Source organism: Python bivittatus, unplaced genomic scaffold (assembly GCF_059951505.1).
Source record: "Python bivittatus isolate LINGU-HERP-01145 unplaced genomic scaffold, Pbiv_v1 ctg000330_np1212, whole genome shotgun sequence".
Classification (NCBI taxonomy): domain Eukaryota; kingdom Metazoa; phylum Chordata; class Lepidosauria; order Squamata; family Pythonidae; genus Python; species Python bivittatus.
Window position 1 is genome coordinate 93,576 of NW_028277058.1, and position 15,312 is coordinate 108,887.

General features: G+C 40.5%; 1 protein-coding gene across 5 annotated transcripts in view; it reads right to left on the minus strand.

The window, feature by feature from the left end:
• Positions 1 to 14,807, minus strand: part of ARFGAP3 (ARF GTPase activating protein 3) — a 61,268-nt gene extending 46,461 nt beyond the window's left edge. Inside the window, exons 1-3 of one of the 5 annotated variants that reach the window (XM_088141578.1) lie at positions 14,568 to 14,807; positions 11,011 to 11,129; positions 6,551 to 6,623 (exon numbers count right to left, since the gene is read on the minus strand). In XM_088141578.1, the coding sequence (XP_087997704.1) occupies positions 6,551 to 6,623; positions 11,011 to 11,129; positions 14,568 to 14,636 (261 nt within the window). In that variant the 5' untranslated portion in view covers positions 14,637 to 14,807. Of the gene's footprint in view, positions 1 to 6,550; positions 6,624 to 11,010; positions 11,130 to 14,297; positions 14,446 to 14,567 lie in introns of those variants that run through there. The other 4 variants (XM_088141577.1, XM_088141580.1, XM_088141579.1 and 1 more) reach the window with 4 other exon arrangements.
• Positions 14,808 to 15,312: the final 505 nt, after the last annotated feature.

Sequence of the window (15,312 nt, forward strand, 5' to 3'; positions counted from 1 at the left end):
TACACACCATCCCCTGGGAATAAAAATGGGGGCAGCATAGCAAATGCAAATTACTGTTGTAGTTATTATTTTCCTGCATGTAATATAATCACAACATTGAAAAGTTGTTGAAAATTATGTTAAAAGTTTATGGGATTTTTGCATACAAATTGATCATCAAATGGAATGCAACACACAGATTGAAAAAAGTAATTCTTGCTGCAATTCTTGGGTACAATAGAACTGAGGAAAAAGAATTGGAAAAATTATAAAATATAGAGATCTAATTATCAAAATGGGTAAATTATAGAAAAGCTTCTTGCAAAGTCATCCCTACAGTTATTGGCACATTAGGCACAATGACCAACAAATATTATTAACAAGACATAAACATTTCAGTGATATCAACTGTGGATTTACAAAAAAACACCTTGTTGAACATATGCTATATCTTGTTACTTGGATAATTCCTCGGCTCCTGGGTTAAGGTTGAATTTCCAAAGTACAGCAGTCCAAGTTTTGATTCTTTTTGTTTTTTTCTTTATTCTGTGTTATTCCTTGATGAACAAAAACATTATTGTTAGTTGCACAGTCAGCCAGATGTTTAGACTGGATCTGACATTTTTATCTCCCTATCGAGTCCTTCCCAAGGACCTGGGATAGGCAGATGTTGTTTGATGGTATTAAAGGTATTGTCACAGGATGTAAGATGTTTCAAGATGCCTTTTGCAATTGACTGATGGTGATTTTGTCAATGTCGGTGGTCTTCAAGTGGTGCTCCAGATGTTTTGGGATTGCACCCAAGGCACCTATGACTATTGGTACTATCTTTGCTTTCTTTTGCTACAGTCATTCTAATTCTATTTGCAGGTCTATTTGCATTTTGTGATTTTCTCCAGTTCCTTCTCTTCTGCTGTCTCCAGCTATTGCAATGTCCACTATCCAGACTTGTCTTTCTTATCAACAATTGTTAAGTCTGGGGTGTTATGTGGCAGGTGCTTCTCTGTTTGAATTTTAAAGTCATAGAGTATTTTAGCTTCTTCATTTTCTATACTTTGTTTTGTGGTCCCACCAGTTCTTGCTTACAGGCAAATGATATTTCTTGCAGATATTCCAATGTGCCATTGTAGCTACTTTGTCATGCTGTTGTTTGCACTCAGTCTGTGCGATCTTCCTGTAGCAGCTGATTAGGTGGTACACTGTTTCTTCAGCTTCTTTGCAGAGCAGCATTTGCTGTCTGTTGCTGTCTTCTCAATTCTGGCTTTGTATGCATTTGTTCTTAAGGCTTGGTCTTGTGCAATCAGAATTAGCCCCTCTCTTTCTTCAACTTTCCTGCTCTTAATCATTGCCAGGTCTTGTTATCTGCTTTGCCTATTTTTTTTTTTTTTTGGGTGTGTGTACTGGCCATGTAATACTTTGCTTTGCCATGTATCTTTTCTATTCTTTGTTTGGTCTTTCTTACAGGCCAGTTTGGTCTCTGGTATTCAGTAAGCCTTCATGGTGTACTAGTTTCAATGCATCTTCTTTACTGTCCTTCAGATATTCTTCCAATGCCCCCTTTTCTTCTTCAACTGTCTGGTGTACTTGCAACATTCCACGCCCAACAATGCTTCTTGGTAAGTAGAGTCTGTCAACATCACTGTGTGGATGAAGGGCATGATTCATTATCATTATTTTTCTGGTCTTCCTATCCAGGGCTTTTAGTTTGGCTTGAGTTCAGTCCACTATTCCAGCTGTATATCTAATGACTGGAATTGCCCAGGTGTTCATCGCCTTGATGATATTTCCACCATGGAGTTTGGACTTTAGGATCTTCTTCACTCTCATTATGTATTCACTACTAACCTTCTTCTTGACTTCAGTGTGCTTGATGTTGTCAGCCTAAAGGATGCCCAAGTATTTGTAGTGATCTTCTTCATCCAGACTCTTGATGTTATTTCCATAAAGCATCTTGATTCCTTCAGTTTTCACTATTTTTCCCTTGTTGATGGTAAGGGTGGCACATCTGTCCAGTCCAAATTCCATTGCAATATCTTGGCTGCATTGGCAGTGCTGAGCAGCAATTCCATTCCAGATGGTGTTTTTCCATACAGCTTCAGATTGTCCACATAAAGGAGGTGGGATAGCCTGACAGAAGTTTTTGATGTTTGATAGCCATGGCCTGACTTGTTCAGTGTTGTTGACAGAGGAATCAATGCAAATGACAAACAGTAGTGGTGACAGTGAGCCTCCTTGAAAGATTCCTCTCTTGATGTTAATCTCTCCCAATCTATCACCATTGACCAGCAACTGTGTCTTCCACTGTGCCATTGATCTTTGCACAAAAGTTCTGATGTTTCTACTGACTCCTGTTATTTCTAGGCACTTGATGATGATGATGATGATGATTAATTTTATTTATTTATTGTATTTATATAGCCGCCCATCTCACATAAAGTGACTCTATTATTCCAGGATAACTATTTATTTCTATCAACAAGAGAAACCTGCCATGTCTCTTCTTGCCATGGAGCTTTGACAATGGGCTTCTCTACGGGCAACAGCAATTCAGGTGACATCATATTCCTTGATTGAAGGAATGAAAGCCATATATTGCTATTCAAGCAAGAACTCTAGAAGGGCAAGTTCAGCCCAAGCTGACCTGTAAACAAATGCCAGCAAATTGCTCACCACTGTTTTCCTGGCCTTGAAAAACTAACCATTCTCCTCTTATTATCCATCATGCACCTTATCTTTTTACACTGCACATGTAAAAATAGAAGGAAAGAGGAACTCTTTCTCCTTTTTTACCAGATGCGAACTACTTTCAGCAATAACTGTCTGAAAAACAGGATAAAAAACAATGAATGCATCAATTCCAGTAACGATAATACAGATAGTCCTCTGTTAACAATGGTAATTGGGACTGGGAACTCCGTCGCTAAGCAGTGTAGTCGTAAAGCACGTCATGTGACCGTGCTGACTTACAACAGCAGTTCCAGTTGTGGTTGTCAGGCAAATCCTGCATGGTTGTTAGGCGCAATGTCATGTGATTTGCAACCTCCTACCAGCTTCCCCATTGACTCTGCTTATTGGAAGCCAGCAGTGAAGGTCTCAAATGGTGATCACGTGACCACAGGATGCTGCGACCACTGTAACTGGGAGCCTGGTTACCAAGCGCTCGAATTGCAATCATCTGACCATGGGGATGCTACGACAGCCTCAACTTTGAGGACCAGCTGTAAGACTCCTTGTTTACTGCTGTCATAACTTTGAACAGTCACTGAATGAATGTTAAACAAGGACTATCTGTAATCAAATCATACAGGCAGTCCTTGACTTATGACCATTCATTCAGCGACCATTTGAAGTTACAACAGCACTGAACAAAGGGACTATGACCTGTGCCCAAAGTTATGGCCGTTGCAGCGCCCCTACGGTCATATGATCAAAATGTGGGTGCTTGGCAGCCTGTACACACTTACGACCACAGGGGCACTGCAACTCCCCCCACTCGCCTAGCTCTCCCGATCTATGCCCTTTTGGCCCCCTGCTGCCTCATACTTTGCTGCTCCAGCTGACTTTCACTGCTGCCTTCTTGCTCCCACTGTTGACAAGGTGTACCCGGTCTGGCTGCTGGGCTGTATGATACTGGTTTCATGCAGTGAAAAAGAAAAAGAACCCCCCCCGCCACAAAACAGCTTAAAGGGGCCACAGCGTGCAAAAACTCCCCTTTGTGCCACACTCCTAAGCTGTATTTGGCTAGCTTTGCACTGCAAAAAAGGGGGAAAGGCTGCTTTTGGCTTTTTTCCCCTTTTTTGCAACACAAACCCAGCCCCATACAGCCCAAAAGCGCAGCGCAAAGGGACATTTTGGCATGCCTCCTGGCTCAGGAGGCAGCTGCTTTGCAGCACAAAGCCAGCCCCATATAGCCCAGGAGCATGGTGCAAAGGGGCCTTTTGACACACTTCAGCCCCTTTAAACTTTTTTTTTTCTTTTTCGCTGCGCAAAGCCAGCCCTATGTGACCCAGCAGCCAGGCCAGGCACACCTCATCAGCAGCAGCAGCAAAAAGTGGCAGCAAAGGTCAAATGGGGTGGTGGAGCACAGGGCGGCAGGGGTCTTGGAGTGCAGGGTGGTGAGGGGGACTGGGTTGGGGTGGCTGCGGCTTCCCAGGGAGTGGCAAGCAGCTCCAGAGCCATGCGGTTCTGGGGCTGCTTGCCACCCTACAAGGCAGGATGCAGGGTGGCCAAAAGGGCAGAGATGGGGAGAGATAGGTGGGTGGGAGGAGTTGAAGGCAGTTCCTTACCTTACTGAGGCTCAGGGCTGGGAGGGACCAAGCCCAGAATGGCTTGGATTGGAGCGGGTACTCGGCTAACAAACGGTAAAATGATGCCATCACTTAATGATGGCAACAGGGATTGCCAGGATTGTGGTCGCTAAGCAATGCAGTCATGTGATGTCTCACTTTATGACCGCATCACTTAGCAACAAAATTCCAGTCCCAATTGTGGTCATAAGTCAAGGACTTACCTGTATTCCTTAACAGAATTGTGCATATCAAGAGACAATGATTATGTGCCATGAAGTCAATATCCACTCGTAATGACTACATAGATGGACTTTTTCCAGGATGTTCTATCCCCAACTGGCCTCTTCAGCTCTTCCAACAGTGCACCTACTGCTGTTGAAATTGAGTCTATCCACTTTGCTGCTAGTTATCTTTTTCCTCCCTTCTTTCCCAGCATTATAAACTTCTCAACAGAGCTGGGTGTTTGCACAATGTGTCCAAAGTATGATAATTTGAGCCTGGTCACTGGTGACTCAAGTAATTGAGCTGGGTGATTCTATGATCCAATTATTTGTTTTTTTTGGCATCTATGGAATCTCAGGAGTCTACTTCAAGGAGACAGTTTTAAAGCATCAATATTATTTTTATTTTTTCTTCAGAGTCCAACTTTTGCTTCCATGGACTATTAAGGCAAACCACTGCCTGGATGATTCTGATCTTTGTAGGTATAGACACATCATAGCATCTGATTATCTTTTACAAGGCCTTCATTGCTACCCTACTAAATGCTAGTCTGCAGCATATTTTTGGACTGCTGGTTGGTTCCTTTACTACTGATAGCTGATACTAAAAGGCAGAAGCTATCTATTACTTCAGTATCTTCACTGTCAATTCTACAGCTGGTTACTATACTATACTATGTCATTAATTTGATCTTCTTTATATTTCACTTTAGTTCCATTTTTCACTGTGTTCCTTTATTTTCAATACTGTGGCTTCCTGCCCTGTGTATACGTTCCACATGAGGACAATGAGATCCCCATTTCTTAAGTACATTCCACAGCTGGATATAATCAACACAATTAAAGATCTTTCTATAATTAATTAAGTGCATATTGATTTCTTTTCAGTATTCTCTTGTCTCTCAATTATCTAGTATGCATCGGCAATAATGTCTCCTGTTCCTCAGCTTTTGCTAAAACCAGCATTAATATCCAGCATCACCCTTTCCATGTATAGTCCTAATCTACATTGGACAATCCTACACATTATTTGGCTAGCATGTGAAATTAAGAATATTGTTCAATAGTTTGCACACTCTGTTAAGTATTTTTTTGATATTGGTATGCAGACTGACTTCTTCCAATCTTTTGGCCACTGTGTTGTTCTCCAGGTTTTCCTGGCATAGTTTGGTTCAAACCTTTACTGATTCTTCTTCTGTTGTTTGTAAATAAACATTGTGTCTTCAATAATATTGAAAAAAATATTTTCAATACTTGAAAATATTGAAAAAACATTTCCATTAGTAATCCTACATTACTAAGCTAAGTAATATAGTACTAGTACTATGTATAATAACACTACATTATAATACTGAACATATTCCAGAGTTTGGACATATGATCACATATGATCAGGTGAATTTAAAGTTAGTGATATACAGTATTTCCTATTTAAATACTTTTTACTCAAAATGTAGCTTCACATTTCTGATTAGTATCTATTAGCAGGACTGAGTTATCCATACTCAGTGCCAAAATTTCTGAACCTTTGCATTCCACATTAAAAATCTGTATAATTTAGGCAAAAGTGTATGGTTTCTTATTTTACTCTCATTTTTATTTTGTTGCTGTTTTGAATAATTAGTTATTCAAATCAAAAAACAGATTAGGGCATCATCCCAGTATTACTAAATATCTCAGGTTGGACCTGGCCTACTGAAACCAGTGGGATTTAGACATGATCAACTTAACTCCCTTTGTTTCCTAAAGTATCTATTCATTTATCAGGGTTCCATGCATATTAGGATTTTTATGAATCACATTTTATATATTTTCTGTCCTTTGATATAACTGCAACAGATTCCTAGAGCAACTAACTATCTTGAAAGTCAGAGAAATAAATGAATAAGCAGCTAGATCCATCTTATTCATTTATTTCTCTGGCTTTCAAGATTGTTAGCTGCTCTAGGAATATGTTGCAGTAACTCATAATATCCACAGAACCCTGATAAATGAGTTAATAAATACGGATTCCTAGAAACCAGGAAAAAAAAACAAGCAAGTTTTAATAGGTATACTTACAGCATTTGCATTACCTCCAACCTGCATACACCTCAACTGAAACCATGACCAGTTTGAATCTAATTCTGTAGACCTAAAACCAAAAAAATAGAAATAATTTCTCAAACGCTTTTTAAAAACAAGAGTATCTTATGAGAGATACCAAAAACAAAAAAGGGGCTTGGGAATATGTTAAAAATAAAACAAAAGCCAAAGAGGATGTAGGCCCATTGCAAGGAGAAGGTGGTGAATTATAATGAATGATGGGGAAAAGACAGAACTTTTTAACTTCTTAATTTTCTGCCTGTCCTGTCACAGAAAGGAAATGGAGGTAAATGCTGGTATGCATTATGCCACTGGGAAAAGGAGGGAACAGAAGGTTAGGATAGACAAAGAGAAGGTAAGAGAGAACTTGGTTAATATAAATGAATTCAACTCTCCAGGGCCAGATGGATGACTTCCCAGGCTACTGAAGCAGCGGTGATTGAAGAACCACTCTTGGTATCTGGGTGACCTTGGGCCAGTCACTCTCTCTGTCAGCCCTTGGAAGCAGCAGTGGTAAACCACTTCCAAAAAATCTTGCCAGGAAAACTGCAGGGATTTGTCCAGGTAGTCACCAGGAGTCAAGCCTGACTCAAATGCACCAAAAAAAAAAAAAGCCCCAGAAGAGCTTTTTTTTGTCATCAAAAAAAGGAAAGGAGAAGGACCTGGGAAACTATAGAGTTCTCAGCTTGAGATCTATACTAGATAAGAGCCTCAAACAGATGATCAAATAACATGTTTGTGAGCACTTGTATAGGCATGCTACAATTAATAGGAGTCAACAAGTATTTGCCACAAACAATTCATGCCAGACCAACTTCTCTTTCTTTGACAGAATTACTAGCTTAGTAGATTAGGAAAATACCAAAGACGAAATATACCTGGACTATACCAAAGCCTTCAAGATAATGCCTCGTAATGTTTTCCTTCATAAAATGGTAAAATATGGGCCAAATATACTTCGTAGTGCTAGATGTATTCACAATTGACTGAATGCTTGCACCCAAAGAATGCTCTGTAACCTAAAAGGAACTCTGTGTGAAGTGTCACAAGATTCTGTCCTGAGTCATTTGCTGTTCAACATTTTTAACAATGATTTGGGTGAGAGAGTTAAGGGTGACAGATGACACAAAGCTAGGAAGGGTAATTGTCCATTGTATGGATGATTACCATGAAATATGGTCATTCTTTATCGAAATTATTGTATAGAACTTTATATACATACAGTGCATTCAGGAAGTATTCAGACCCCCTTCACTTTTTTCAATTTTGTTATGTTGCAGCCTGATACTACAATCATTCAAATTCATTTTTTTCCTCATTAATCTACACTCAGTACCCCATAATGACAAAGCGAAAACAGAATTTTAAAAATGTCTGTAAATTTATTAAAAAGGAAAAACTGAAATATCACATGTACTTAAGTATTCAGATCCTTTGCAACAACACTTGAAATTTAGCTCAGGTGTCTCTTGATTATTGCTGAGCTGTTTCTACACCTTGATTGAAGTCCACATGTGGTAAATTAAATTGATTGGACATGATTTGGAAAGGCACACACCTCTCTATAGAAGGCCTCACAGCTGACAATGCATACTGTATCAGAGCAAAAGCCATGAAGTCAAAGCAACTGCCTGCAGAGCTCAGAGACAGGATTATTGCAAGGCACAGATCTGGGGAAGGCTACAAAAAAATTTCTGCTGCACTGAAGGTTCCCAAGAGCATAATGGCCTCCATCATTCTCAAATGGAAGAAGTTTGGCACAACCAGGACTCTTCCAAGAGCTGGTCACCTGGCCAAACTGAGCAATCGGGGGAGAAGAGCCTTAGTAAGAGAAGTGACCAAGAACCCGATGGTCACTCTGACTGAGCTCCAGAGATCCTGTGTGGAGATGGGACAAAGTTCCAGAAGGACAACCATCACTGTAGCCCTCCACCAATCTGGGCTTTATGGCAGAGTGGCTACACGGAAGTCTCTCCTCAGTGCAAAACACATGAAAGCCTGCTTGGAGTTTGCAAAAAAATCCTGAAGGACTCTCAGACTGTGAGGAACAAGATTCTCTGGTCTGATGAAACCAAGACTGAACTGTCAGGCCTCAGTTCTAAATGTTATGTCTGGAGGAAACCAGGCACCGCTCATCACCTGCCCAATACCATCCCAACAGTGAAGGATGAAGGTGGCAGCATCATGCTGTGGGGGTTTTTTTCAGCAGCAGGGGCTGGGAGACTGGTCAGGGTTGAGGGAAAGCTGAATGGAGCAAAGTACAGAGATCTCCTCAACGAAAACCTGTTCCACAGTGCTCAGGACCTCAGACTGGTCTGAAGGTTCACCTTCCAACATGACAACGAACCTAAGCACACAGCCAAGACAACACAGGAATGGCTTACGGACAACTCTGTGAATGTCCTAGAGTGGCCCAGCCAGAGCCCTGACTTGAACCCTATTAAACATCTCTGGAGAGACCTGAAAATGACCGTCCACTGATGGTCCCCATCCAACCTGATTAAGCTTGAGAGGATTTGCAAAGAAGAATGGCAGAAAATCCCTCAATTCAGGTGTGCAAAGCTTGTCACATCATACCAAAAAAGACTTGAGGCTGCAATTGCTGCCAAAGGTGCTTCAACAAAGTACTGAGTAAAAGGTCTGAATACTTAAGTACATGTGATATTTCAATGTTTCCTTTTTAATAAGTTTACAGACATTACTAAAATTCTGTTTTCACTTTGTCATTATGGGGTACTGAGTGTAGATTGAGAAAAAAAATGAATGTGAACGATTGTAGTATCAGGCTGCAACATAACAAAAGTGAAGGGGGTCTGAATACTTTCTGAATGCACGGTATATACACAAACAACATTTATATCATAGTTCTTTTGTTCTTTTTTCTTTAATTTTTTTCTTTATTCTGTTTAATTAAATAAATAAAAGCCACCCCCCAAAAAAAAACCCCTCGGAGGAATGGTTAATTCTTCAGATGAAAGAAACAATATCCAAAATGATCTAGACAGGCTTGAGGAATGGACTAAAATGAATAGAATGGAATTTTAAGAGGGAGAACTTAAAGTTATGCATTTTGGTAGGAAAAATGTAAGGCTCTGGGTATCTTTGTCACCCTCAAACCGAATATTAAATCAGCAGTGTGATGCATTTGCTAAAAAGACAACTACTATCTTGATGCATTAACAGAAATATAGGTCCAGATCATAGAAGAAAGTGTTCCACTCTATTCTGCTTTGGTCAGATCCCATTTAGAATACTGTGTCCTGAAATGAACATCATAGCTCAAAACGACAGTGACAAATTAGAACAAGTTCAGAAGAGGATTACCCAGATGATGAACAGCCTGGAAACCAAGCTCTATGTAGAATGGTTAAGGATTTGGGAGGGAAAGTATGATAGTCTTTTCTACTACCCCAGATGCAGGACAAGAAGATCTTTTCATCACAACTTAATTAAATGGAACTCAGGAGAGGAACAGGTTGGTTACACTGTTAGAACTCAACACTGCAAAAAGTTAAAAAGGGATCAAGCATCTCTTTCTGAACTCTGTGAATGGGACAGGATTTTAGATCTGAGAAGAGCCATCATTAAAGGTTTTCTCTTACTGAAAAGAGATAGGACATTACTTCAACTGGATGATATAAATCACAGCAGAAAGCATTATGATATATGTTTTCTGGAACCAGTAAAACAAATGAAGCAATATTCACGTTGACGGAGAGTCAATGAAAGTATTTTGAAACCTAAATAGACAACTGCAGAACAATCACCCAATGAATGTGTGAGTATACTACTTTACAGGAGTTGGGTTGTCAAACAAAAATACCAAACCTTGGGAAAGCTGCTACTATATTTGATATACAAAGTTCACCCATTTTAGCTGGACACAAGTACAGGATTGTTCTTTATCAGATCTATAGAACAATACTCACAATAAAGTTGAAGATACTCTAAATTATGAAGAGAACTGCAACTTGTTTAATGTCCAAAAGAGCTAAGGCATAAAACTCTATGGCAAAATTGAAGAGCTGCAATAGATATTAGATACTTAAGATGTTAATTTTAAGAACTTCTATTTCTAGTACAGCTAACAAATCATGCAACATTTTTAAGAACAAACAAAAACTATGGGAACATATATAAGTCAGAGTAACTGACATCAGTTTAAATATTATCTAAAGTTTAGCTTGAAAGTGAAATCTTTATATGATACTCTATATTTTGAAATTCGTGTAAGATATAGATGTGCTGAACTATTTTCATTTTGTACCAGTGCACAATAAAGACAGCAGGAATAAGAGACAGATTCAAACCAAGAAGCATCTTTTCTACAAGATGAGGAAAATATATGTATATATAGACACAGAAACTCAGGAAAACATCCCCAAACAATGAACAGCATTGTTCATTACTGAAGCATTACTGAACGAATTGCTTACCGAATGAAACTCAAGTGAACTCCAAGTGAGCGATGAGTCCCCGAGCAGTCAATACAGAGGAAAACCCCATAAGTTATGCTTGCCCAGCTTGGATTTTTTGCTCCACAGTCGAAACATAACTAGAAACACAACCACAATTTGATTTTTCTTTAAGTATTACCCAGCATACTTTGTCTCCTAAAAAAGCTATGATCTGCAAAGTGCACAGAGAATACAAATATCACTCAACAATTTAGCTGCTATTTATTGTACACCATTAGTGAAATGTTACTTTTAAGAATCCAAATCAAATCAATGGAATGTAGGTCCAACTGAAATTAATGGCAACTAAGTTGTAGTTAAGTCCAAATAAAATAAATTATAAGAAAGTTCAACAGACTGGATGTAGACATTGTAGGAAAGCTATGTAAGTCTATGGTGGCAAAAAAATCAGGAGTCTGGTAGCACCTTTTCCAACTAACAAATTTTATTAAAGGGCAGATGCTTACAAATGTTAGTTGGGAAAGGGTTAGTTGGGAAAGACTCCTCCTTATTTTCAGTGCAACTTGGATGCAACCCAAGAAGGTTAAATATTCACAACTCTGCAAGATATTCTATGACAAAATTAATACTTCTCTACATCAGTTCTGCAAATTAGTAAAACAACTCAGAATAGCAGATGAAATAATGGAACTGTGCATTAATTTAAATACTAATTCAATGGATTAAGTGAACCTACTGAATAACCTACTTACTAGATTGTTTCTGTGGTGCAATGAGGAAAGGAAAATAACAGAAAAATATTTACTAAAATCTGGCATTTAAAATATCTACAGCATTTTTAACCTAAGCAAACATTTACAGGTAGTCCTTGTTTAGCAACTGCCTCATTTAGTGACCATTCGCAGCTATGACAGTGATGAAGAAGTTTATGACCAATTCCTGAATTTACAACCTTTGCAGGTCTGTAAAGCAAAGGAAAGCTGAAGTCAGGTCATACGTACGGTCATGATTTCGCTTAACGACTGAGTTGCCAGTCCCAATTGTGGTTGCTAAACGAGGACTACCTGTACAATTCAAGTGGCATGAATTTATGTTGTTCCACCTCTTAGAAATTCCTAAGATGTGCATGGATGGATGCACACAGAATCAGACATAACTGTTCACAAATCAGTAAATACAATCCCAAATCTAACATATCAGTTAGTGTGTTGTCTGCAAGAGAATTAGTTCTAGATTATTCAAACAATGACCTGAAGTTACAGGAAAGGCAAGAAGTTAATTAATCACCCTGATGCAATGTTCAATGAGCTGCAAGATTTCTCCAACAAGCTATGTATCTCTCTGATAATTGGGCTGCATGCCAGAAAAATGAAAAATAAGCCCATAATGAATCAGGTTGCCATCCAATTCACACTTACCCTGTAATGGATATAATGACTATAGCAGTACTTTTCTAACAAACAGACACAAAATATGATTATGATTTGGTAATACAACATATTCACTTAGATACACTGCTACAGCATGCTAGCTGTTCTTACTTTTCAGCAACTGCATATGAACGTACAGATAGTCCTCGCTATCCAACCATTCATTCAGCAACCATTTGAAGTTACAATGGTGCTGAACGAAGGGACTTACGACCTGGCCTGAAGTTATGGCAAACTGGACTCTTGGCAATCGGTTCTCCCTCACAACTGGTTGCCAAGCACCCCATGATCATGTGATCACCATTTGCTATCTTCCCTGCTGGCTGCCAGAAAAGTAGCTGGCAGAGAAGGTTGCAAGCTGCTGTTGCCTACCAAGAGGACTCACTTTTGTCTCTGAGGGCTGCCTGAAAAAGTTCCAAGCCAAAATCCAAGAAATTCCAACATCTGGAACTTATGAGATTACTTTGAAGCTTGGTCGCTAGAGGGCACTAGAAGGAAATAAATATATCAATGGCTATGTTAAGAGAGATCTATAACTATTGGGGTCAGAAAATAATTTTAAAGTTATCTGCTATGATAGAAAAAAATTGATATCACTGAAGAGGAACAAGTCCCACTGAATAAAAATGGAAATCGATTTGAATGTGGATTTCAAGATGACAGCCTATAAAGAGATGGAAAAGATGAAATAGTGGATATACAAAAAGATGAAATACTATATTTACAAATGAAACCAGTTGATGATTTAACAAGTAAAAAAAACACACAAATGCTAAACCAGAAGAGTGATGTGGATAACCTCTTTACTTTGAATTTATAAAAGGGACTTGTTGAAGTTGTCAATGATTTCATGAGGAGAAACAGTGAGAATATGAACAGTGACATGGATAACCTTTTTATACTGGAATTAGAAAAGGGGATTCTTAGAGATGCCAATGATTCTGGGAGAAGAGACAAGGAGAGTATGAGGAGAAAGCAGATGTTGGGATATTGTCTGAGGGGGCTAAAGACTGCTGGGAGAAGGAGGAAAGAATATAAAATCAGTTTATTTGACCAAGGCTAAAATAAATGGGTTGCTATCTTTGATAACGTTTAATGGATTCTGTGGACTAGGACTGGATGACAATGTTTTAAAGGTTTTGTTTATTTGAAGAGAGGAGATGGGGGATTTGTTTAAATGGAAAAGGAGATATAAATATAAGAGGAAGGATTCAAACTGGGTTTGTTAGATATAGTTTGTAATAGTTACGTTGTTATTCTTGATAACCCTTAATGGATTTTTGCTGATTAAGATGGAGTGATGAGGCTTTAAAGATTGGTTTATAGAGAAGGGGATGAGATATGAGATGAAGAGATGGTTGGTTTTATTTTAAGAGATGGTGATACACTGTTAATGTTGATCATACTTACTGGGGATGAAGGGGGAGGTTTTTTTTTTTTCTTTTTCTTTCCTTTTTTCTGGACTTTCTTTTTTCTTTTTATATATATTTATATTGTGTAGATTGTATTAATTTTATCTGTATAACAAAATCTTTCATAAAATTATTCTAAAAAAATAGAAGAGAGATCCAGATTCAGATCCACTCCCATGCAGAAGCTGGCTCATCACAACCACCCTGCAAGGTGCAGAGCCATGGATTGGCTTGAAGTCTTCTGGAAGATCTAGCTGAACAGGGACTTGACCTTGCCTCTCCCAAATCCAACACCTGTACCTTTATCTGCAGAAAAGTAATCTAAAGATACTGACCACTTTGTGGACACATCCTTTCATTCTCACAGCAGCACTAAAGAAGTGGTTACCCATTGCCTTCCCAGAAGTTTTCCCCAGATGTTTTCCCCCGTGATTTCCGAGTGCTCACCCATCCAAATACTAACCAGGAGCAACTCTGCTTAGCTTTTTCTCCCAGTCGAGCTGGACTGAATCCGTAACTCGATGAACGTATCCAGGCAACCCTCTGCCTTCTTTTCTCAGGCTCTCCAGCCCACTCTCCAATCTTCCGATTTCCTGGTGGTCTCTCACCTACACCTACCCAGGTTCCAACGCGCTGAACTTCCCGGCCCACACAGAATCGCCCTCTCACGGGCTCCGCCTCTCGCCGCCTTGCGACGTGTTATTCGCGAAGTCTTCGCTCGCCTCCTGCTTACCTTGTTCGTGGGAATGGCGCGGAGCCGCTTGAAGACAGCCACCAAGTCCTGCTTGCTAGGCTCGCACATCCCTCCACATCCCAGTTCCAAATCTTCGTGAGACCCTCCGGCGGTCTCGCTCCCGCCGCCGCTGCTGCCGACCTCGGCGGAAACAGGGATGGCGACGCACACGCGCTTAGCGCCAGCGACAAGACGGACTCCCCCGGGGGCGGAGCTCTGGCGCGCGATCGACGCCGCGTAGGGAAAGAGCGAGCCTGGAGCGCGCACTTCCTTGCAGCTGATTTGTCCGCTGCGGATTGGAGGGAGCCCCACGGACCGCCCGCGCGCCACTCAGAACCGCCCCGTTGCTAGGAGGAGGAGGAAGGCCGGCGCTAGGCGGGGACTATGGCGGAGCTCGCCGAGCGCAGGAGGGGCTTCGGAGGCGTCGCGAGGCCACGTCAGCCTTTCTGCGCCCGCCCTCCTTCGGGACTGCGACCTAAGAGCCGTGACGGGGCAAAGGGAGGCGGGGGATTCGCCTTGCCTAGAAGCGGTGGCTTGGTTTATCTGCAGTGATTGGCATCGTCGTTTGATGGGGGAAGACCGGCAGAAAACCCCCAGGGCAGTAGCTGATGTCCGAGAAAGTTCTGGAAAGAGGGCAGTCGGTCGTTCCCACGCAGAGGATGCATCCGTGGCGTTTCCAGCAGTTGAGCTCAGTTTGGGGGTGGCCTTCAGTGCGCAGCTCCGCGTATTCCCCCCCCCCCCGAGA